Raw genomic sequence first — 26,122 nt, 5'->3', positions numbered from 1 at the left:
GACCATCTTTGGAGCCTGCCCAGCCTCTGTGCCCTGGCATCAAACCCATCCCACTATTTTTCAGATGCTCCTAGATGGCACAATTAACTGATGTGGCTGTGAAAGAGAAAAATTGTGCTTAGGAAACAAGGCAAATATGAAACTTGCAATACTATATGGAATCTGTTTCTTGAAAACGTTGGAGATTAGTTGTCTCAAGGCCTTGTTACCAATCTATTCCCTCTCCTATATTCATGTCCTTCCTATCCAATTACAAATTTCCATCACTCTCTTCTTGTTATCCATCTTTCCTCTACAATTATATGCTGTCTCCTGCTTTAGGCATAGGGAAGCTGTGGCCCTCCAGATGTTGTACTGACCATTGGCCATGCTGGCTTGTCCTGGTGGGAATGCAACAACATCTGGAGGTGCCCCCGGTTTCCCATGTTTTTTCCATATGGAACTGGCTACCAATTTAGAGGGAGGGAGACCCAGCTCATAGAAAACATATTGTGCTTTGCAATCTCTTTAATATTGATCACCTCTGCATTCGCCTTAAAGCATAGCAGATATGTTTAGAGGCAAAAGGAAGTGATCTGAAACCCTATTTACTTTAGTGAACCTCACAATGGCCTATCCTTTTGACAATCATCTTGATAATGACATTCATGAGTGAGTTTGTGCCTCTAGAATTTAATTGTGCAAGAAAAATGTAAAGAAAAATGTTTAAACTTTTTTGCAAAGGCTAGGGCCCATTAATGTCAGCATTTAGGATGGTGTTGATTGATTTTAATAGGCCCAGGATTTGAACTTTTGTTATTATGCAGAGCATAAGGATAAACACATACATCAATAATCCATCAAGAGAATGCTAATTCTGGTGGGGGGAATGTGGCTCCTGCATTTTGATCCTGTCATTTCCACCACAATCAACATCCTCAAGAATAAAAGCAAGCTACCTTCTACAAGCTAATGTGTAGCTGTGCGTTACATGTGGCTGTCTTGAGCTTCTGGTATCCTAAGCTTTCCTTTCCTTTCCCTGTATGAGAAGAGAATGGATCACATACATGCTACTGTAAAATCCTCATGTGGAAAGAAATCATTATTAAGGACCAGCAACTGGTAGTGCACTCTACCTCTCTCCACATTGCAGATTTACTTTTTTAGTTCCCTCTGGGCTTTGGGGAGCTGTTAGGTCAGCAGCTAGAGATGCTAGGCTATACACACAGACAGCCCTATGGATCAACTATTCTCCTAAAGCTGACGGAAACAAATTCACACTTTCCTATAAGCTTCTCACATTTCGAAATGAAAATGAAAATGACAGGGAATTAGTAAGACTATGAAGCTGTGTGATTAAGTGTGGGCTTGACCTCGTATTTATTGCGGTGCCTTGTATAATATAATGTGCCCAAGTAGCATTCAATGTCTTTGCTTCTTAGACTGCCTCTAGACTGTCACTATTTGTGTGGGGTGGGGGGAGAGGATTCAGTTGCACAACTGAAAACTCAGGTTTTTCAAATGGGTTTGATGCTCATGCACATCAAACTTGCTTCCCAACCGCAAAAGAAATCAGGAAAGTGACAGAAAAATGTCGTGTGGAATAACAATTGCTTGCTATAACATTGTATAACTTCCCCCCCCAAAAAAAGAAAAAAAAATCAGAATGAATGCTCCATAAGCAGCTGACATTGTACAATCTCTCTGAAAACTTCGTGCAAACAAATCAAGATGAAGGCTCAATAAACGTGTTGCCTGGAAGCAACCTTAGCATTGCTTGAGCTCTTGCCTAGAACTCTGAGGTTCCTTTGGCATGCAGTTCCTTTGCAAGATTCAGGTTCATACAAGAAGCTCATTATCTGGGTGACAGCTAATTACATGATGCTGAATGCCAGCCACCCTCTACTTTCCACCTTTTGAAAACAACAACACAGCATTAATGGAAATACTATGCAAATTGCATAGGAAGCTGTGACAAGGAAGAGAACAATCCCAATAAGCTCACTGTCAGTTTGTGGTGTTTCACAATCACAGCTGATACCATCACCTTGCAGTGGATGCGGCAAAAGACTGCATTTTTAATCTTCCTGAAGCTTTCACCCAGTTCAATTTTTCAAAGATGCCAAGACTGCCCTGTCTAGTTTCTTTTGCAACCACTTCAGCCTGGTCTTAGAAGATAGTATATCAGTGCCATCGCTGAGCAGCTATTCAAAATCATGCCTCAGATAGTGGGAGATAGGAACTGTCAACAAAAGTGGATTGTGGGCCGAAGGTCTGGATTTATTTCATTTCTCTATTTTCCTTTGCGAGAGTGACTTCTCACAGTACTGGGTAGCTTTTAACAACAACAACAAGTCATAGTGCCAGTTGTCAGACTTTCACATTATCAGCCTGATCCTATGGCTTCTTACATGCATGAAAGCATCAATGTGCAAATCAGAGGTGGGGGGGCTGTGGTCTCCTGAATATTCCTGGACTACAGTTTCCATCATCCGAGACCATTGGTTGTGTTAGTTTGGGGCTGGTGGGGGCTGGTGGGACTCCAGCAACATCTGGAGGGCCCCGCACTTCCTATCCTTGATGTAAATGAAGAGTCCAAGGGGACAGACTTTCCTTAACCTGACCACCAACTTGCCTTGGAGCATCTTGTTCAATCTGGCACTTAGGGCCATTGTCTGCCTGCAGAAACACGTTTGCTGGACTGTTTTGTCTATGCTGTTTGTCTCAGATCCCCACAGGGCCCTGACAAATTCTGACGTTGTGTTTAGATGAGTCACTTTGAGCCTTTCTCATGCAGTATGAAAGTGTTGGCTTTGCCGGACAGCATGCAGGACAGCGAAAGAATAGAAAAGTTGGCCTCTGTGTAATAATATTTTGCATTCACATTATAATCCATTTAAAAGGAAACAATGATTTAAATATCTCTTGGTTAAAGTGGGAAATGAGAGTTCTGAAGCCTGATCCCATTCATTCAAGGGGACTATACTACCAAGGATCGAAGCCTTAAAAGGAATGGAAAAGCCAGACTTGATGTAGTTTGGCTAAAGATGGATAAAATGTAGAATTTGTTAACGCAAATTCATTATTTAATTAGGAAGTGTTTTTAGGCTCCCCTTCATGGATCACTGCCTTGTTGTGGCGAAGGGGCTTGAATAACTCCAAGAATCTATGAGCTATGCTATGCAGGGCCACCCAAGACGGACAGGTCATAGCCAAGAGTTTAGACTAAATGTGATCCACCTGGAGAAGGAACTGGCAAACCACTCCAGTATTTTGCCAAGCAAACTCCATGGACATAAAAAAGGAGAAGCTTTGAGAAGCGAGAGTTTCCAAGGCATGCTCTGGTTCATGGGGTCACAGAGAGTCGAGCATGACTAAGACAACTAAACAACAACAATTCAGGCTAGAGACAGACTCAGGCTTAAGGGTCAGGACAGAACATGACATAGAAAAAGACTGAGGACAGGCCTTCTCGATCAGGACTACCACACAAGGGAAATTATGGAAGTTGTTGCAAGTCTTTGTAGAGCTTTCTTCTTATAGACTCCAAGGATCAAAACACCTCAAGGCTGGATATGTAAGAAAGTTCTAAGACTGCATTTCAAGGGAAACAAAACAAGAAACAGAATGAACTAAAGCAAGGCATCAAAGGTGAACAATTCAGTACCAATTCTTTGTAAACATGTGCAATGAGAAGCTTGCTTCCCTTATCACATCTGTAAAACAGAGAAACCAGGGAACACCGGTTAGGTCAGCCAACCAGGAACAATGCTGTGGCCATCTGAGCAGTGCTCAGTTGAATTCCACAAAAGCAAGAGGAATCAGACCAGGCCACTTGAGAGCACTGGTGGAACAGAGAGAAGCAATGGGACATAGTTATCTCTGGATACAAATTCTATAGGAAAGACACAGAGTGGCGTACTGCAGGTGGTGTCATTCTGTACATCAAAGACAACATTGAGTCCAGCAAGCTAGGAATTGCAAGAGGGACAGCCCTCTCCATCCAATCATTGTGTCTGGTGATACTGGGCCCCAAGAGTAATCTAGTACTAGGGGCATGCGATTGTCCCCCTGCTCAAAGCACCCAGGAAGATATTGAGATGAAGAATGAAATTAAGGAAGAATCTAAAAGAGGAAATGTTACAATTATGAATTACTTCAACTACCCTCACATACGCTGGCAATGTCCCAGTCACAACGAAGAGGTAAAATTTCTAGGTACCCTAAATGACTGTGCCCTAAAATAGCTGGTCATGGAACCAACCAGAGTGGTGGTGACCCTGGACTTCATCTTGAGTGGGGCCCAGGACCAGGTGCAAAATGGAAGTGTTGAGCAAGTTAGGAGCATTGACTATAGTGTTGTTTAATTAAATATACAGGTGAATAGCCAGTTTCCAAGGAAATCCAAAGCAGTTACCTTCAATTTCAAAAGAGGAAATTTCCACAATATGAGATTGGTAAAAAGGAAGTCGAAAGGTAAATTTAAGAAGCTCAAATCACTGCAAAATGATTAGGAGTTATTTAAAAGCCTAATATTAGACGCTTGACTAGAGTGTATAACCCAGATCAGGAATGGAACAACAAGGACCAAGAGGAAGCCGGCACAGTTAACGAGCAAAGATGCTATTAGAAACAAGAAAGTTTCGGGGGTGGGGGGAGAACGAAGTCTTCTCCAAGTGAACAGCACAATTTTGGAAAAAACGTTAGTGTGAGTAGACAGTAAGGAATGCTAAAAAAAGAATCTGAGGAACACATTGCTAAAAGCATTAAGACACACAAGAAGGGCGGGGGAAAGGAGGTTTATTGGTTTGTGGTTTTTGTTCTTGTTAATATTATGTATTTTGTGTTTTTAGATTGTATTTTTATGTTGTCAACTGCCCTTAGATCTGCAGATGAAGGGCGGTATACAAATTTAATAAGTAAAGGAATACGTTCTTTAAAAATTGGAAGCAGCAGACAGCTTAGGGAGGCAGTTGGATCTTAAGATGACCAGAGAGTCAAAGGTATGCTAAAGGAGGATAAAGTGATTCCAGAGAAGCTGAATGAATCCTTTGTATCTGTCTGCACAACAGACAATATAGGGTAGATCTCAGTGCCCAACCTAACTTGCAGGAGGGGAGTCTGAGGAACTGCAGCAGATAGCAATGAAAAGTGATTAAGTTTTAGGCTGAATAAACTAAATAAAAACTGGCAAATCTGGATGACACCCACCTGACAGTTCTCAAAGAGCTCATATGTGAAGTTGCTGATCTTCTAACAAAATGTGTAACTTGTCCTTCCAATCAGCCTGCATGCTTGGGGATTGGAAAGTAGCCAATGTAAAATCATTTTAAAAAATAAATAAATAAAAAGGAACCAGGAGAAATTTTGGAAATTACAGGCATGTTAGTTCAATGCTTGTCCCTGGAAAGTGGGTGGAAAGTATTGCTAAAAATAACATAACCAAGCATACAGAAGAGTAAGCATTGCTGAAGTAGAGCCAGCATGGTTTCTGCAAGGACAAGTCCTGTCTCACAAACCTGTTAGAGTTCCCTGAGAGCGTCAACAAACATTTGGATAGAGGTGATCCAGCTGTCCTAGAGTACTTGGACTTTCAAAAAGGTACCTCACCAAAGGCTCCCAAATAAGTCATGGATCAGAAGCAAGGTTCTCTTATGGACCAGGAATTAAGTAGCAGGAAATAGGAAGTAGAGAATAGAATAAATGGACAGTTTTCTGGATAAAGAGATGTAGAAAATGGAGTCTACCAAGGATCAGTACTGGAATCTTGAACTTGTTCATGAATGAACTAGAGTTAGGGGTGAGCAGTGAGGTGGGCATGTTTGCTTATGATACTAACTTGTTTAGGGTCATTAAAACAACAGATATGCAAAGTGGGAATCCCTGATCTACAGGTTCCGACATATGCATAATTAGAGCCATGAGCCCACTGTGAAAGTTCACTCAACCCAGTTAATGACTTTGGAGCAGCCAGCATCTATCAAACTTATCTCATAGGGTTGTTGTGGGGATCAGAAAGGAGCGGGATAAAGCATACTGCCCTGAGAGAGATGGATAGAAATGTAATAATTTTCAATTTAAAAATACAAAAATGCTACAATATTATCCTACTAGTTCTCCTCCCCCATGTGTTCTATTATACCAAAACAAAGCTCTCTTTTTTTGGCCATGAACCAGCACCAGTCATAATACTTGTTTTGTTGTGCTGGAGAGAAGGTTGTGCAAAGAAATGTGCAAATGAGATTGCCCATATTGTGGAATTTCAGTGAAACAGAAGAGAAGTGAAGCAGGAGAATCCCATTCTGTCAGCATCAATGTCCTGTATTAACTCTGGGGCTTATCACCTTCCTGCTACTGTCACAAAACCATCTTGCATGTATTGTTCATCTGTTAAAAGTAAACCATTCCATTGCGTGTTGAAGCCTATTCCACGTGACTTAAATCTGAAGTCAAGGCCTGTGTTTTGTGTGCTGGCAAACTCTTCTGCCCTCAGTTTGCTTGCCAGAAAGCCTGGCCAATAAACATATATGAAAACCAATGACTTAGTTGTTTTTCCACTCTGGAGGAAGAAAGTTGTTAGAAAAATCAAGAACCTAGATAGAACATGAGTGACGGAAGAGTTTGGTTATAACAATGTTGAGTATAATAAATGAAAATATAAAGTGCATTTTATGTGATTAATGTATGTGAGCTGCCCTCTTCTGGTGTGTAATCATTAAATAAAGTCACACCTTATATAACTGTTAACATTTCCGGTCTATTAGTCAGCTTTGATAATGTGCATAAAATGCTCAGTATGAGAATGAGTTGGGGTTGCTGAGAATTTAAGATGGCGGCATGTTTGGTGTAGTATTTGGATTAGCATTGTGAGCCTGCATCTACGTAGCTTCTTTGAATAGCTTGTAAGCTTTAAGAATAATCTAGTTATGCCCTCTTTTTTTTAATAGGTTTTAGCTTTTTTAATAAAAATTAGCAAACAAGGTACCCTGCTCAAACAAATACTACCAGCATTAATTAATCAGGATGATCATATGTAAAAGAAATGATGCCAGATAGTAACAAATCCAAGAGAAGTTTATTATGAAAATGGCACCTGCAGGATGAAAAAAAATTAAGTTACATAAAGACAACCATGTATGACATGTATGAGAATCTACAAAAGTATAAAAAGAACCCTGTTGTAAATGAAGTATGTACATTTCTGATTTGCAGCATTATCAATGATCAATGAAAAAAGTGTTTCGAATAAGCCAGGCACTCAAGAAGTTAGATTCGGTTAGCTTAACACAAAATAAATGTACCATAGCTGTCATTTTTTAACATTTTAATTTTTTTTATATATTGTAGAGTTGGTAACACTGCTAAGATTTATACGAACAGAATCCCTTTCCCCTTTATTCAGCTACTTGGCACCAGTCTCCTCATAAAAGATTTCATATATTTGTACAAGAAATAGTTAAAAACACAGACACAGTCTTCACAGGTAATGAAGGTTTTTTTTTTCCATTTTGTAATTTTAAACACTATGGATTTAGACAGCAGCTGTGATTATCTGTTAGTTTAAATCACCAGAAATCATTTTGACACAACACAGAAACATTTATTCAAAAATAAAATTAAAACAACAACAGCTGTCTAGCTGTTCTTTGTAGCTGATAGGTGCACTCCTTTGATTGTTCAATAGCTAGAGTAGAGCTTCCAAGGGAAAGCCCAAATCAGCTTCCCTTGGCCTTGAAATCTACTTAAACATCCTTCAAATCTAACTCTTTAAAAGCCCATTATCAAAATTTGTGACATCCAAAATGCCCCTTTGGGACATTATTCCTTTCCACTCTCCCTCAGACCTGCCCCTCAGAATCTATAGCAACTGTACTAGAAATTGGTTCAACAACACGTATGTTATCCAAAATGTAGAGACCAGCTGAGTTAAAATTACATTAACATTGCACATATATGTAAATATATATATATATGTATATGACAATCCTAAGCTCAGGTTCCCTTTTTTAACAACGTCTGTTGACCTTTGCAAGAATTTTCTATCTCACTTGAAATTGCTCTCTGTATATTACTCCATCAACCTACCTGGGAGAAAACCAAAGAAATGCACCCTCTACTTACAGTTAGAGCACAAGGGACTCTGGAAATGTTAACAACTGAGGCTATATGGCATCACTTTGCTTAATATATCTAAGTATCACCCTTTAGTGCATTGTGCGATGCACACTGTAAGAGTAAGACATACCCAGAATTCCTCTGTGGGGGGGGGAATGGCTCCATTAACCTTGAGCTAGTTAAGAGTCTTTTATCTCTGAGAATGGGAAAAGAGAAGAAGAGAAAGAGGAAGAAACAGGGGAGAAAAGGTGAAGGCGGGGAAGGAAGACAGAGAGAGAGAGAGAGGTCTGAGAATACACAACAGCAAAGCAACAGCAGAAATGAAAAGGTATACAGACAGTGGAAGCAGCATAAGGTGACATTACAGAGGAAGGCCACCACACAAAAACCACTAACCCCCAAGAATCACTGGTTCACTAGGACTGTAGGAATGGGACTTTAACCACTCCAGACTAGAGATAAAGCACAGAGAAGACAAAGGACAAAACAACTACATTAGCTTAGTATATACTGCATATAGTAACACACATTGAAACTGCAATGGGACTGACAGCCAAGGACACTTACACATTGTACACATTACAGTTCTCACATCTGTTATTAGATGCCTTAACAAACAGCTGCCAAAGATGGGCGTGGAAGAAGAATTTATACTTGACAGTCATTTGGAGTGTTTGACACTACATTGATTTCTGGCAACAAAGACAAAATAGGAGATTTCTTTTTCTTTTGTTTTTTTATACTTAATGTGCAGTTTTTAGTTGCAGTTATCTATTTCAAGCTTATTAACCCATTCTTTAAAACATATTGGCTTCGACACTAGAAGGAGGGGGATTACAAAAGACAAATCAATGAGCACAACTTAAAAATAAAATACAACCTTCCCTCTATAACATTAAATGAAAAAATAAAAAACATGTTAAATATATATATATATTTCCCCTCTTACTCTGAAGTGTTATTTGGGAGTTGTAAAATTAGCCTCAGTTACACTGAGAAAGAAATAAAATAAAGTAAAGCAAAACAGTAAAAACCTATAAATAAAAAAACAACCAAACACTGATCCTCACACCAGTTTTGAGTTTCCTTGTTCATTTAACATGCATTTACCAAAAAAAGAAAAGGCTTCCAGATCCATTTAAATTTAATATGAGGCTATGCTTGTTAGTTTGGAGGTAAAAAAATTAAGTCCTGCAGCAAATGTTAATGAGGGCTTTTGTCTTAACTAACCAAGGAGACTGCAGCACCTGACTATAGACTAGTACAGAAGACATTCCTTTCAAAAAACCCAGCCCACAAGCTGCGTATTGTGTGAAGACATTACAGATTAATAAATGATAGCACCATGGTTTTAGAAATGAAGTTAATGTTTCTGTAATTAACATTTAGTCCATCTTAATATTCTAATCACAGGCCAGAAATTAACTTTTTTAAGAACCCAAATTATTGTATGTGCAAGTAAGAAAATCTTAACCATAAAAAGTGAATTAAACTCTGCATAAAATTCTAAAATACTATCCCCTATTTTTTTTAAAGGAATTAGGAACCAAAAAAACCCCTTTTCATTTGACTTAGTCAAACAGGGCACATTGTTTTATGCTTGTTTCTTTTAATCTTGATCACATCAAGATCATGTTGAAGTAAACCCAATGGTTGTCACTTTAAAATCTCTTTACCACATCACTGAGTATTCTATGGCAGAGGCAATACACATATTAAAGGCATCTTAATAAAGATGCAAAGGAAGAAAAAAAATACACATCTCGGAAGAAGACAACATGGCAGGCAACTGGTACTTCAGCTCTCTGAAGGCAAAAATAAAAAAAATATCTTTTACATGAAAGAATAAGTCAAGTTAAAGAGAAAGGGGGGGTGAAATGGGGACCATCATATTGAGAGAATAAGCTGACCTGCTCAAATTCAAAGTGCTAGAATTAAAGGTCTAAATTAAAATATAGTCTATGCCTCAGAGTTTAACACTGAACACAGTATGTGGTCATATTTCAATCCTCCTTCCGCTCCAGTGTCTGTGTGGCATGAATGCCGTTGCTGTACACAGGAAACGGAAGAGTGGAGAAAAGTCCTTCGGCAGTTGTGAACACATTCCCTGCAGGCATTTGGGTCAGACTGGCCGCGCTCACAGCACTTCCAAACGGTCCTGACATATTGAGTCGGTGAACGTGGTGGTAGAGCATTTCCATCGGCGTTTTAGGATCCAGGCCAAAGCTGGGGCTGTTAACGTCCACAAAGTTAACAGCGTGGGTGTTGGGGAGGAGATTGCCCTGCATGGCTAAAGTAACTTCAGCTGGAGCATACCGAATAGTGCCAGTGGTATAGACCCTCTGAGCAGCCGTGCTGGTGGCGGCAAGGGTTCCAGTTACCCTGTGAACCAAAGGAAGCACCACATTGCCTGCTTGCAACCTCTGGAGGGCTTCCAGGTCCCCAGTGTACAACAAAGAGTTGGAAGTGCTGGGGCCTCCAGGATGCTTGTCCCGTGGAGAGGCGGACAGAGGCGGTGACAAAGGGTCAGAGGATACGGGAGCCAAGGCGGAAGTGGATGAGGTGCTGAACTGAGATTTGCGGCTGGCAGTATTTTCAGTTCCTGGTGGGGTGAGGACAGAGTCTGGAATGGAGACATGTAAACTACTGCTGGCTTGGGGGGAAGGGAAGTGCTCTGAGTTGGGGGGCTTGGTCATACTGTAGGGAGATTCGTTCCTTGAGATTTCCCTGTTGGGCGGGTAATTCCAAATGCTGCTATCGTTATCAAAATTGATAGGTTCCGAGATCTCCGTTTTGATTTTGAGCACTGAGGCACTGTTTGGCGATGAGAGCAGCTGGGGCTGGTCCACCAATGCGGAGTCAAGTCCGTTGGGGCTTGAGGTGCTAGACAGCCTTCTGCGGGTCATGCTGCCTCCTTTCTGCTTTTTCCTCCTCTTCTTCCTCTTTTGATGTTTGCTGGAAGACTGGGCATTGACTTCTCCTGCGCTGTCCGAGTCCTTGGCACTGTCTGAGGTCAACGATTCACAGTTCTGCAACCGCAAGTCCGATTCGCTCTCCACGTAGCGTTCTACCTTAATCTGCATAGAACCAAGAGTGCCAAAACTATCCTCCGGGGCCTTTTGATTCTCAAAGTCAGAATTTTCAAAGCTGTCATCGCTGTCTCTGCTGTCCTGGTTGCTGGAGCTGTTGCCATCATCGTTACAGTTCATTTCATTATCTGACTGGTTCCCAGACTTCTTCCTATCTGACTCGGGGTCTTCGCTGTTTTCCGACTGGTTTCCTTTTTCATCCGACTTTGAATTCTCATTGTCCTCTGAAGAACGGAAAGAAAAGCACAGAAACACCATTAAGAACAAGAAGGCAAGATTTAAAGCCCACTTAGAGGCCTAGTTGCCAGTGAGATATTATTACCGGTAATTTCTCTGGCAACAGCATCTGGCACAATGCATTTCCTTTCATGTGTGAAACCACAGCAAGTATCAAGCTGAGAGGGATTTGACTGCCCTTCATCTCCCTCCGGACTGTGAGTGGAAGTGGGGTACCTTTATGTCACATAGACGAAACGAGAACATACTTCAAATGGCACAGTGTCCATAGATCACATATGTAAAATTCGGTGATACTTTGTTGTGACTGAGAGAGGACAAGGCTATGCAGATAGTGGCAAGAGCAGAAGTTTCTCCAGGCCTATTTTTGACTCTTGGAAATCGGGCTTCTCCTCTCTGAGGGACAGTGGTAGCTCTGTGGGATGGAAGCATTTACTTTAGGCTGGGCTGGAGCTTCCAATCCCTCCTGCCTGCCACTACTGCACAAAGGTGAAAGTTACTTCTGTTGCTCTGCTCACTTTATTCTCTGGCCCTGGCCACCACTGGAATGTGGCCCATGCAGGGGCGCCATTTCCATGGTGTGGAGGCTTTTATAGCCCCCCAGTGCTTGGTGGGAAGGGTCCCCCCTCCCCCAAATCTTGAGGAGGCCTGACAGGAAGTCACTCCCGACCCTGCACAGCCTGGCTGCACTGTGTTGGAAGAGGAGCACGGCCTGGCGTCACATGCAATGTACAATCCGAGTGACGTCACACGTCAGCCCCCCCCCCCCAGTGCTGGGTGTAATTCAGCACCTGGGGGCCCCTGGAAGATTGCCCAGAAGAGAATGCAGCTCCCAGACTGAAACAGGTTCCTGTCCTTGCTTTATAGTGTGTGTGTGTGTGTGTGTGTGTGTGTGTGTAATATGTTCTTTCCCCTTTCCTTATCCCCTGAAACATAGTGCAGGAAGGGGGGGGTTAACTTCATGGCATGTGTGGCCCTTAGCCCCAGTCTTTTCTTCCAGGATGCTGACTACAAGCTGCTAAGTGCTAGAGCATGGGTAGGCAACCTAAGGCCCGGGGGCCGGATGTGGCCCAATCGCCTTCTCAATCCGGCCTGTGGACGGTCCAGGAATCAACGTGTTTTTACATGAGTAGAATGTGTCCTTTTGTTTAAAATGCATCTCTGGGTTATTTGTGGGGCCTGCCTGGTGTTTTTACATGAGTAGAATGTGCGCTTTTATTTAAAATGCATCTCTGGGTTATTTGTGGGGCACAGGAATTTGTTCCTGTTTTTTTCAAAATATAGTCTGACCCCCCATATGGTCTGAGGGATGGTGGACCAGCCCACGGCTGAAAAAGGTTGCTGACCCCTGTGCTAGAGCAGGCCACTTCCCTCTTCTTCCTAATTTCACCTCCGCTTTCCTTCTCCTCTCAGCTGACACCTCAGCATTCTCTACATCTTGGAAATTTGTTGGGCTTTATTGGGCTGTTTTGCCCAGGTGCTGTTCTTCACCTTCCTGCTATGCTCCAGACCTAGTGATGTTCCAGGACACCGCAGGGTGGCAGGTCTGTGTGGAATTGTGACTGCCACCAAAAAACGACAGACAGCATTCAGCAAAATTATCCTTTGAGATGAGGGGTGGGGGGTAGGGTGGTGTAGGGCACCTTAAATGTTAATTCTCAAAAATTTTCTTCCCTTAAAATTTCTTCTGAGAAGTTTCAGTTCAGGTCTAAACAAACCCAAATACCCCCAAACTCTACTGATATAAAAAAAAGAAACAAATCAACACTGGAAGTTAAGAACTATAATTGTATTCCAAACCCTCAAACAAATAGGGTACTCTCTATTAAATACTTGCAGGCATATCTTGGACACTTTTTTATCCTGCCTAAACTTTCTTGATTAGCCAGGCATTTGAATGATTATTTTGAATTGTTTTTCTAGTGTTTTATCCTTTATTGGCCTTGTATGCATTGTGGTTCATCACACCATGTTATATGAGCTGGCAGTATATAATTTTTTTTATTAAATAAATAATGCTGGATGCATAGAAGTCATACAGATTGTGGATATTTCAAAGAAGCATGAGTACTCTGAATTTATATTTTTAGGATATATTTTGTTACCTTTCAAAAGTACCATTAGGCAGCGATGTAGCATGAGAACTGCAAGATCAACTGATAAGTCTGTGACTATAATTCCTAACTTTCCTTTTTTGACGCTGTGAAGTTAAAAAGCAAAACCAACTCCCCACCTCCCTGCCAGAGACCCTTTTAAGATGCAAGGCAACAAAAAAACCTGAATGCTTATGTTACCTGAGTTGTCCTTTGAATCTGATTCAGAATCGGAGGTCTCAGAGGACTCTGAGGTTTTCTCTGGCAGATGAGGGAGCTGTGCAATATCCATTGGAGTGTCCTTATATTCTTGGTTGCTAAAGAAGAAGAGATGGCAAATATAAACACAAATTTATGACTTGGAGCTTGATCGCCTCTGCTTTTCCTCAAATCTCTGGGGCAAAACATGCAAATAAACAGCACGGCAAAGCAAACATGCGAACACATGTTATCTCCTTCCAGTTCTTCACAGCAGAAGTTTTATGGAAACTTCTTTTAAATGTTACCATCAATATTTCTACCCTGAATGTCTGCTACTGCTCAGGTATCAGTACCAGAACATTTGTGGTTAACCAAGCAGCCAGATTGTGCTGATGTCTCTACAAAAATATTTTCTGTCATTCCCATCTTTGAAGTGCAGAGTTTGTTACCCCCTTCAAATCTTTTTTGACATCTTACGATGATTCCACCTCTACTTTTGCATAACTCTGGTAGAGACGTTTGCCTCTAGGTAAGGACACCATCCAGAGTAGCTGGGGCAACCCAGACAGATGGGCAGCATATAAATACAGCAACAGCAGCAGCAACAACAACATTGCTCTGAAGAATATAGGTGGCTGATTATAACGTGTGAATCAGCTCAAAAACTGTACTGTTTAAAATTCAATGCCAGGGTAGCTGAAGACGGAATGAAGCATACAAAGAGAACCAACTAGGTTTATGTAGCATTAGAGCTTCCAATCACTTACAACCACTCCTAAAGCTTGCATTTGAAAGCTTCTGAAAGAGCTGGTGGTGGCTACAGATGGAGCCACTGATCTTTCATATAAACAAATAAATCTGGATGTTGCTAGAAAGCAAAAGTAAGCCTGTATTTATGAACTTTTAACACTGGCTCATGCTGAGCATGTCTCCCACTCCTGCAATGATGCCAAGAGTCAGCTCTGCTTAAGAAAAGCTTAAAGGGATTTCAGATGAGGGGCAGCAGTGCCTTGGTAGGGCACCTACTTCTGGTTATACACTTGGCTTTTCTTTCCTGTCTCCTATAATCAACATGGCTGTTGCAGTCCCTTTCCCATCCATTGCTCCAGCGATGAAATAAACTGAGCCTTCCTTCAAAGCAATTGAAAGGGGCAACAAATGACTTGTTTGTCACCCTCAACAATTCCACATGTCCCCCCATTTGTGTATCTCTATTTAAAACTCCATTCCTAAGGAGCCTTCTTGCAATCAGCAGGACTTTTGAAAACAAATGCTTAGAACTGGGGTATTACTGTGCAAGCTACTTTACAAGTCTAATTCCATTGGTCCCACAACTCGACATCTGAATGGTCATTATTGTTTCCATCTTACAGATAACAGAACTGAGATTGGGAAGGGAAGACCCTGTGTAAAATGGAACTCTTTACATTCTTTGCCATCTACCAAGAACTCAGCTCAGGCAGGTACCACCAACTTTAGAATTCTCCTGGAAAAACATGCCCGGTGTTTTCCTATATACAATTTATAGGGCTTACAATCTTAGCATTTAACCCATACTCCCAGTGCTTCTGAACTCCAAAAATGCCTATAATAAGTAGGTCTTCTGAAGCTACAAGTGAACAAAAATGACCTGATGGGGACATGTGGTAAAAATATGTTAGGAAAATCATACAATAACAAGCTTTTGTCCAGAATTCTATGACAGCCAACGATAGCATGCTAGCAAGGGCTGCCTGTGAATCAGGCTCTGTAATAAAGCCATTAGTAAGCAAAGGCAAGACGGGAATTTGAGAGATGTCCAGAATTGAGCAACCCTATGAACATCTTTCTATTACGATCAGTAGACACCGCTTCTGAACATTCACTTCCTTCTATTCTTTCTTTGACATTGCCCATTCAACATGACTCATGCAGTGACAACAAAAATGTAGATAACGGAACTGACAGAAAGCTATACCTCAGAAGGTAATTGACCCAGATGACGTTCTTCTCATTTGCATTCTTGGCATTGATCGCGATGGTGGCACTCGACTGTATCCAAATATACCCCCCATTCTTCTGCATCCAGCGGTAGTACTTCGTTACACACTGACCCTTGTTGAGCACTGGATTGAGGGAAACAAAAGGAGCAAATAAATGCCGCTAGCATTGCACTTAAAGGAGAATCTTCCCCACAAAGGGAGCACAACACATATATAGGGAGAGGGGAGGCCTTTGTCCTGCTACATTTAATAAAAAACATTACAATGACAAATCAATCCAGCCATTTCCTAGAGACCTGACAGAGAAGCAAAGGTTCACCTCCATCCGTACTGCGATTTTAATCTGCTTTTGGCAGCTCACGTAAGTGAGGAGCAGCAAAAAGGAGTACAAATCTCCACGAACTCATTGAGCAAAGAATCCTGTGTGGACATTTCCGATGCACTCAACATCAAATTGTGTGTGTGTGTTTTAAAAAAAGTTAAATTTCTATGTGATTTATTCATAGCTCCTGGGTAAACCTCTTTGAGATTCTGGCTATTTGAAAGGTTTGGGAAGATACGGTACCCTAGTTCTTTGATCATTCCTCTTCATTGCAGGCGATATCAACTACTGAACTTACACATCTGTTTCTTTTGATCTTGTCAAACAGAATTTACAGTCCTCAGATGAACCAAATCTCCAATGGTCAGCAGGGGGAATGTCTGCCGAGACTTTGCTTAATACCAGAGCAAAATAAATCCACCAAAGAGCTGTGGAAGGAACTGTGGCCTAAGGGAGTCGAAGAATTGAGCGTGTTAAAGCCAAAAGTCTCTGCACGGTGTCTGAAATTGGTCCAGAAACGGAAGGACAAGTGAAAACAATCACTGTGCTTAAAAATGCTTAAATATACGTACAGATGTTCAAATGTGCTTCAGACCGGCACCTTGCCAAGTGAAAACGGGCTATGTAGCTAGATACGTTTGTCTCCATGAAAGGGGAGAAAGCTATATATCACCTGCTGGAATGAGGTAGTGTGTGTTTGGCATGGATTTAAAGAACAAGTTTGCTGTTCTTAGGACTTCAGCTCGTATTTCTTCCTCTCGTCTGTATTTGTTCTTAATCTGGCAAAGTCTTGCACGCTAGAGGGCAGTGTGCATTCACATACATCTCTGCTTTTGGCATGTCCTTGTCTCCGTCTGCTAAAATGAAAAACCTCTAACTGCTGTAATAAATTTGGCTAAATTAGCTGCTAAATGGTTATCTCAAGTAATATGTATTTGCATTAATCATCTTGCTCTAAACCAGAACAAGCCAGAGTCCTAAAGACGTAGTAAATTCATATTGTCCATTTAATTATGGCTAATAAGTGCTTCATATACAATAGTTTCATGAAGTACATTTTGATTTTTTTGGGGTGGGGGGGAGGGTAAGAAAAGACGGGTAAAAGAAGTCACTTTGAGTAGGAATTGTATTTAAACCTGTTAAACTTCAAACTCGGAACTGGGACTGCATCTTTAAAATTAGATGTACCTTCAAATCAAGAAAACAGTATCAAAACAACCTGCGTTTATCAGCACCAAAACCTGGGCATGTTCATGTGAGGCTAGGTTTGTATCGGCATCAAAATCTAGACAAGTGTGGAACTGCGGTTTTATTTTTGTAGAGAAGAACAGGAAGGCAAAGGGAATGAGGTTTTTCTCTCTTTTACGCTCCCTTTTCACACAGGATCCCATGTTTCCCAGCTGGTTCTAGGAGCACCTCCCATTACACCCCCTCTGTTCAGGCTCTTTACCTCCAGCAAAATGGGTTGTGGCTGTTACTTCTAGACTCAGCCCCCCACAAGCTGGTGTTTTAGCTGCCCGCTGCTAAAACCAGGAAGTACTTGGGTTCAAGCTAAGCAGCTGCAGGTGGCAGCTGTCCAGTCCCTATTATTCTCCATCTCACTTGCAAAACTATAGCCCGGTCTTGTCTTGGGTTCAGGCATGATATACAGCAAGCAGTGTTCATCAGCTGAGTTCAAGGCACACAAGCAGCACTCCCAATAGCATTTGGGGGCTGAAACATCACTCCTTGCTCTGCAAATGAATAATTTTGTTTGTGACAGATAGAGGAAGCCAGAAAATGAGGAAAATAATTAAGCAGAGCCTAGATGTTTCTTTTGTTGGATGGAGTTCCTATACCAATTTCAGCTTCAATGGCAACAAACCTTTTGAAAGACTATTTGCATTTCTTATTAAAAGCTAAAGGTTGCAATTCAGCTGGCTGAAGATCTTTGTTAAATAGCCAGGCGTTTGCAGTCAGAAGTAAGCACTACTGAGCACAATGGAACTTACTTCCAGGAAACTATGTAAAGGATAGCATCCAGGCTGATCTTAACGCATCAGGCGTTTTGCTATATACAGCTGGTCTTTGGTGTGTGTGTGTGTGTGTGTACACACACAGTAATAGATCAAGACTCCTTCTTGCATGGCTATAAACACTGTCATGATGAGCCACTGCACTTCCAAATTTAACACAACACCAGTTCCTTCCCAAAAACTCTTTAAGATTAAATGGAACCATCCCCACTGTAGCATGGGTTTTCAAGGGCCGATTTAAGTATGACTTAAGTACACCATAATTTGCTTCACCAGAGGCTGTAAGTGGAGATGGGGTTATTTATTTGTTTGTTTGTTTGTTTGTTTATTTATTTATTTAATACCACCTTTCACCTGAAGATCACAGGGCAGTTTATAAAAACACAAAAATACATAGCATAGTAACTAGCAAACCAATACCCTCCCCACACAGAGTTGAAAGGGCCATAGATGGTTTAATTAGCCAAAGACCTGGAGAAGAGCAATGTTTTTGTCTGGTGCTTAAAGATATGTAACATAAGTGCCAGGCGAGCCTCCCTGGGGAGAGAATTCCACAAATGGGGAGCCACCACAGAAAATGCCCATTCTTGTGTTGCCACCCTCCATATCTCTTGTAGAGGAGGCACACAAAGAGCAGCCTCAGATGATGATTGCAGGGTCCAGGCTGGATCATATGGAGACAGGTGGTCCTTAAGGTATTGTGGTCTTGAGTCATTTAAGGCTTTATAGGTCAAAAACAGCAGGGGCACAGTGCCTCGGTCTTATCTGGATTGAGTTTCAGTTTCGTGGCTCTCACCCAGTCCATTACCGAGGCAAGACAACAGCCCAGCACATCCACTGCCACATCTGCAGATGTAAAGGAGAAGTAGAGCTGTGTGGAACCAGCATATTGCTGGCAACGTACTCCACAACTCCGGATGATGCCACTCACCGGTTTCATGTCGATGTTGAGCATGGAGGATAAAACTGAACCCTGAGGAATCCCACATTGATGGTTCCATGGGGCCAAAGAGCACTCCCCAAGCATCGCCCTCAGGAAATGACCATCCAAGTAGGACCAGAACCACTGCAAGGCAGTGCCACCCCCCAACTCAGACAGCTGCTCCAGAAGGATAGCATGGTATCAAAAGCCAGTGAGAGGTCAAGGGGAATTAACAGGGACACATTTTCCCTGTCTCCCTACCAACAGAGGTCATCATATAGAGCGACCAAAAATGTTTGTGCCAAAACCACACCTAAACCTTAACTGAAATGGATCTAGAAAATCGGTTTCCTCCAACAGTGCCTGGATCTGGTCCAGATACTTAATTTCCCCCCTCCCAAATGCCCCTCATGGTATTTTTCCTCAACTCCTGTTATTTTTGATCCTGTTCTTTCACAGTTAACCTTATTCCACAAATTGTTTCTTTCATCTTCCCTCCTTGCTTCATGTCTTCTTCCTATATAGCAGCTCTCTGCTATTACTCCCTTCATTTCTATTCCCACTTATTTAATTCTATGTATGTATGTATGTATGTATGTATGTATGTATTTTTATTAGTAACAATCTCTTCTAATTTTCTCCAACACCTCTTCTTATGCTTTGCCACCCCCTTCTGAAGCAGCTGAAGTCAGTGTGGAAAGGGGAGGTCCTCCTCCTCCACCCCCCCCATTTCTTCCTCCTCCTGCTGCTTCAGAACCTGCCAATCCAAACCCAATCCCAACAGCACTACAGGGCTCTTGACAATATCTCACCATAGTGGGGAAGACTGTGACCAGGTGCTTGCTTACTCTGCTGTCCACATGCTGGCTAACAGTCAATGGGCAACTTCAAGCCTCCTGCTCTCTGTTCTAGTGGCTCCTGTCTTTAAGAGAGACAGCCTTTCAAATTAAGAATTGTTCCCTGTATAGTAGGCAGCATTTTGGGGGTGAGTGCTGGCCCAAGACCTTTTGCTGCCTGAAGCAAAGCCCGGATGCCATCCCTGTGCCATGGCCGACACTTCAGAATGTCTTGCTGCCTTAGCTAGATACCAATTCTTGCATTCATCTATCCCACCTGATGAAGCTGTGTTATTAAAAAGCTGGGTTTTTCCGGGTACCTTAGGTGTCCCACCCATTTGTAGGGACCCTTGTCCAGTCCTATCCTTTTCCCTGCTTGGGGGTTCACTGACCCAGCCCACCCACATGCAGGGTACCAACTTTATTAATGGAAGGTGTGATCACATATTTTCCATGGGTGGGATTCAATTAATAAGCCCTGTCAGTAGAAGCTCACACAAGGATGTCCGCTTGTACAATGGGGATTCCCCCTTCCGTCCCCCTCTGGACCCCCAAATTGGTCCAGCTGGGTCAGATGAACCCCCAGAACAGCATGCAGGGGGAAGAGAGGGGGAATTGTTCTGCCTGGTAACCTGAATGCTTGCCCTGATGCATGCACCGCAAAATTTGATTCCTCTTCATATAACGAGAGAGAGCCAACGAACTGGCAAACTTGTATCTGCATTTTATTTTGACTCGAAAAACTTTTTGACAAAGTGTTTTGACATTACAATAAATTGACAGCAAGTTCAGTCTGTTCTATTTTGTAGAAGCAGCAAACATTTGCAATTTGGGTTATAGTGTTTTGTAAACAAGCTATAAGTTGACCAGATTTCTGCATTTATATCTAATCAAAAGGCTCTTTTGCTTTTTTGTATTCATGTCTGAGGAGCAATTCTCATTCACGGAGTGGTTAAACTGCATGGCTAAGCAAAAAGGTGGCACAATACTAACTACCTACTGTAAAGCTTTTCTGTCAAACCACGGCTGCATCCGTGTTGAAACAGCAATTTAATGCAAATTCTTCTGAGTTTGTAATTGTTCTGATTGAGGTTTGGGAAGAAAAAAATTGGAGGAAAGGCTTCCCTACAGGTTTTAATGTCTTAGAATATCTCCGTTCAGCAAAATAGTTCAGCAGTTCAGGATTCTGATCAACTGTTGATGAAATAATCAAGTGATTGTGTGCGCATTTGAGAAAACAAGGACCTTGGAGTTTTAGGAAGCAGCAAGAGTGCACCTCCTTCAAAGACATAGCTTTGAACTTCATAAATGCTGCCTCCCTTGCAATTAATAATGAAGGCTGCAATCCTGCACATACTTATTTTGAGCTAAGTCCCATTGTAGACATGCACGGGATTAAACCATTAATTCTCATAGCTTCCCTTTGAAATGCATGCTTGTTACTATTAGGAAAACAGACATGGTGTGAGATGAGTACTGGAACACATGTGAACTTTTATTTTAGAAAACCATTTTGTTTCAGGCATCACTGAAGTTACATAGATGTGACCAGCTCTGTATTTTTACAAAGCTGGTCTCATTCCTCTTTTCATCACTCTGTAAACCAACAGTTATATTAACGGGATTTAAATATATGTGGGGGAGAGAAGAGGAGGCCATCATGGCTAAAGCAATTTAGGGTTCTGGAGTATGTCTTTTACTTTATAACAATTTTTGCCATAGGGATGCCACCAGTGAGTGTCGCTGTAGACAATGGGATGACCAAAACAGCAACAAAATCATGTTTCCAAACTTGATACCAAATAAAGCCAATTTAATCAAAGACAATTACCAACCAAGAGCAGACGTTCTCTTGGAAGAGACCTTTACATTATCTATACATTTATGTTTGCTAAAAACTGGTTGCAAGATTTTGTTGAATCCATTTACAATGCTATCACTTATTTTGTTAGCATGCAAAATGCACACTGCATAAGAAGCGCTTTATGAAGGGAGTACAAAATCTATAGACTGATTTATCTTGGGGCAAATATACTGCAAAGGACTGCACACCACTTCTAGCAAAGGGGTGCTAGCTTTGTTTTGGAATTTTGCATGCAGTGAAATTACAACAAAAGAAATTCACGTTCTTCCCAGGCATCTAATTCTGTGAGTAAAACAAAACAGGTCAGTACAAGTTTGTTTCCAGAAATGCATTTTTTTTAAAAAAGAACATGGTTTCTTCCTGTAAGGCTCTTCTGAGAAATCAAAGCCAAAAGCTTTCTAAAGAGCGAGTTGTGTTTTATAGGAAGGAAATAGTTTAATTCAGTTTGAAGAGGAGATGAAGAAATCTCATATCAAAAGCAGTCTTTTAAAGTGAAACAGCTTACAATAGGACATTTCACTAGGGTACAAATGCATTTAAAAGCTACAGTATATTGTGTATTCAGGTAAGTATAGAGTAAATAGGAAATGATGAGATCAGCTTACAGTGAAGCCTTCACATCCTCGCTGCCTTCACAAAGCCCCATTATAGTGGAGGAAATTTGGAGGCTGAATCTGTGCTATTTATTCCTTCCGCAAAAATAACCTTATCAATGAGCGTAGGGAACATTGATATTCAATTTGTCCTGCTATGAAAATATTGTTAATTTATCAGGAGGCGGAAAAGCATCACAATTGGATACCTAGCTGTAAATACCAGTTCTCTTTTTACATTCACAAAACTGGCAGATGAAACATGAAAAGGAATACTGACTCTTTAATCTCCTCTTCTCCACCTAAGGCCCAAGGCAAGCTGACAGGGTAACTTCATTCTGGAAACACAGTAGTGCTTCTTCTTCTTTTTTTAAAGAAAAATTCTGGATTACTTTTTCTTCTGCTTTTGAAAACTGTGCACTATAGGGGGATATACCTGGCACTGACTTAAAACAAGAACAAGTTTCTCTATCTGAAAAGTTATAGTCCTTGATGCTTACAGGAAGGTCATTTTCAAAACCCATGGGGGAAATAGCATCACAGACAGAAAGAGTACATTAAGTGCCTTATTTGTTTGAAACAGATACAGTATTTTTTTAATATAACAGCTCCCAGAATCAACGGAGCCTTTGATGTTTATCTTTTCTACAGATTTCATAATTAGTGAGCTAGATGTTTTGAATAGTAGGCAGCTGCTAATTGATTTTTTATAATAAAAAAACATGCCCACACAATATTTAGCAAACTTCTGTTATGCTTGATACCTAAATGAATTATGAGCTCAGCATCCAGAGAGACCACCTACACATCATCTCCTTTCTCCAAAAAAAACAGACTGGAGAGATGTGTAGGAAACATACAATAGCTTCTGGTCCCTGAATGCAGTTTTATCTACATTACGGGAGCTGTTCATAAATGTGATTGTGGCCTTACTTAGGGATGAGATAATCTCGGAGAAGCATTCTCCATCACCATGGAGAGCCAGTATGGTGTAGCGGTTAAGAGTACTGGACTAAGATCTTGGGAGACCAGGGTTCAAATCCTCTCAGGCACGAACCTCACTGGGTGACTTAGGGCCAGTGACTGTTTCTCTGTATAATTTACCTCACAGGGTTGTTGTAAGGTGACAGGCATAACAATTTATGCTACCTGGAGCTCCTTGAAGGCAAGGTAGGATGTAAATGTAATAATAATGATACTATTATAATAATTTCTGAAATAGTGCAAGTTTGGTGCAGGGTAACAACCAAACTTTGTGTGAATGATAACTCCCTACGAAACCTCTGTTGAGCTATCTCTTTTCTTACAAATGGGTTGGCTCCAAAGAACAGCAAGGAGAAGGGAAATAAATGACCACTAGTTAATAATGCACCCGCAAGTGCTTGCACAATGGTAGAATAGATGTCAGGGACTAGCAAAGCTCTGAGGAGTGTGTGACAGAGGCAGGGGGCCAGGGGACTGACCCAGGAGAGGGGGCCAACGATTTATGGTGCCACCCACAAGACAGGAGCCCTGAGGTCCTGCCTGGCTTGTCTTATCTGATCCTGTTGCCCTGAGGAAGATGAGGGAGGACCTGAGAGCTGACCAGGAACCCAGGCAGCTGGTGTGAAGAGCTCCAGTCCCAGGGCAAGGATGTCTGGATCCATAGGATAATTGGCAGAGTAGTGTTCTATTGGGGGCCCTGCTCCCTCTGCACCTTCTCTGGGGAGACTTGGCAGCGCTGAACGCTAACATTCATAACCCTGGCATTCTGGACAGAGGAGCTGCTGACTGGTAAGGGACAGAACAGTATCAGAGAAATATCTGAGGCTTTGCCAAGTGGACAGAGTCAAAGTGATCACCCCCCCTTTTTTTGTTTGAGCCATTGGCTCCAGGCATCCTTCCATTTCTTTCCCCCTCAAACCATTCTGCGTAAGCAGACTCTAAAGAGATCAGATGGACTTTAAGTTAAATTGAGCAGAAACCAGGAGACAAGCTTCCCGGAGTTCTCTTAGTTCAATGTAGTGTTCAATGAAGGAGAAGAATTGTGTGGTTGACAATATGCCCTTTTGCTGCAATACATTTTGGTGTTTACATTCAACTATAACTCTTTTCTCAAGCAGTGTTATGCTGAAATCTGTTCTTCAACTTCTCAAAAGTTTTCTTCCCCTGTTTTTCTGCCTTATTCTCTGGTCACTTTTTAATTTCTTTAGCATTTCTGGGGCTGAGGGTTTTTGCGCTTACCTTATCACTGTGAGGTGGTCAAGGGTAGTACCTCTCTCTCTCTCTCTCTCTCTCTCTCTCTCTGTGTGTGTGTGTGTGTGTGTGTGTGTAAGAGAGAGAGAGAGAGAATTTCTTTCTAGCAAACATTTCTCCAGCATTTTGCAGCCTCCCTGGCTGCCAGCACTTCCTGCCACAGAAAGGGCCCTTGAGAGGAGTTACCTCACATTCTCCTCCCATGGACTTTAATCGATGTGTGGAAATGGAAGAGTACAGAGCGCAGATCACTGGTGAGGTGAATTGTAAGAAATTAAACACCCCTCAGCCACCTCAAAAAGTGAAAGTGCAACAAAAATCCTGGACCCCATCCATGGGAATTACACTAAAATATTCTCCCCCCCTTTAACAATTGTCACATGCAATTTCTTTTCTCATTAGTGAAAAGGGTCGGTGTGAAAAGAAAGCGGGAGAAATTTTCAGCACAGCACTAATTTTAAGCAGTGCCACATCATGTCTGAATAGCAAGACTAAGTGTTATCCCTAGTAGGAAGAGGCACCATTTAGGTCCACTTCAGGCAGCAAAAGGTCTTCTGCAGGCATGGGTTTTGAGAATCTTTTGTCCTCTGATGTGCCATTCTGTGTTGTGTGTGTGTGTTTTTCCCCCCTTTCATTTCAACTGCAATAATATCACATTCTGCATCAAAAGGTCAGTGTCTGTCTATGCGGTAGATACTCCGGCTGACCAATCACCGCAGTTAGCTACTCTTGCCAATGCTTATGCTGCAAGATAAATTCTCTCTCCATTGTTGGTCTGACTTCTAAGTTAGCTCACTCAAAAATCATCTAAACCCAAGACATACTATCACATTAATTTAAAATCAATCTCTTTTGCTTTAGTGATTATCATAAACTTGTACAACAGTGACATTCATTTGTATATTTTAGCATTTCACAGCAGCCACAAAATGCAAAAGGCTGACATTGGAATCAGTTTGATTTCTTTTATGATTGAAGATATTAAGCACTACAAGAGCATTGAAATTTCGATATGATTAGGATCAAAATTCCTCAGGATCAAAACACTCCTTTTTTCCCCCTACAGTTTTACTAATTGTGTGCTACTTGACATTGTAGAGTTATTCCACAGCATGATAGCAAAACTTGTGAAGTGTGTTTTTACTGTCAAGAATTATCGAGTCATTCTATCTGGGCTTTTTTATGTGCTTAAGGTTATTAAAAGAACAAGAAAAATATAATTGATATGTACAAGTTAAAAGGCTTAGTTCATTTGTAGCTGGGAGACTGAACCACTAAGTAATATTAAATGTGTCAATAGAAATCTTCAAATGAATGTACACAAAAGCAGCCATGTACGTATGTGTAACTGGTTTGGGAGAAAACTCTTCTCTCTGAATTGAAGGGCAAGATCGCTTGGCAAAAAGGAAGCAGTGAATAAAATGGTAGTGAAGCAGCGTTTTTTTAAAAAAATCTGGATTATTTCAGTTACTGAAAACCGAATAGGAGTATATCAGAGAGAATGCTACCAAACATATTCATCAGAGACCTTTGCTTTATGGGAAATGAACTGCCCTTGCTCGCTGTTCCTAAAGAATTGTGTTTCTTATAGCTGTAAATCAAGTCCTGAAGAAATAGGAGGATGTTCTCCAAGCAATAG

At 41.5% G+C, this 26,122-nt stretch overlaps 1 protein-coding gene across 12 annotated transcripts in view; it reads right to left on the bottom strand.

The window, feature by feature from the left end:
* Positions 1-7,034: 7,034 nt before the first annotated feature.
* Positions 7,035-26,122, bottom strand: part of NPAS3 (neuronal PAS domain protein 3) — a 634,645-nt gene continuing 615,557 nt past the window's right edge. For all 12 annotated transcript variants that reach the window (XM_083611875.1, XM_083611866.1, XM_083611870.1 and 9 more), the window contains 3 exons: positions 15,672-15,819; positions 13,715-13,830; positions 7,035-11,407 (listed from right to left, as the gene is read on the bottom strand). In XM_083611875.1, the coding sequence (XP_083468001.1) occupies positions 10,098-11,407; positions 13,715-13,830; positions 15,672-15,819 (1,574 nt within the window). In that variant the 3' untranslated portion in view covers positions 7,035-10,097. The remainder of the gene's footprint in view (positions 11,408-13,714; positions 13,831-15,671; positions 15,820-26,122) is intronic.

The sequence above is a fragment of the Podarcis filfolensis genome (genome assembly GCF_964270895.1).
Source record: "Podarcis filfolensis genome assembly, chromosome: 1".
Classification (NCBI taxonomy): domain Eukaryota; kingdom Metazoa; phylum Chordata; class Lepidosauria; order Squamata; family Lacertidae; genus Podarcis; species Podarcis filfolensis.
Note: the sequence above shows the minus strand (reverse complement) of the source record. Positions and strands in the feature narration are given on the sequence as shown.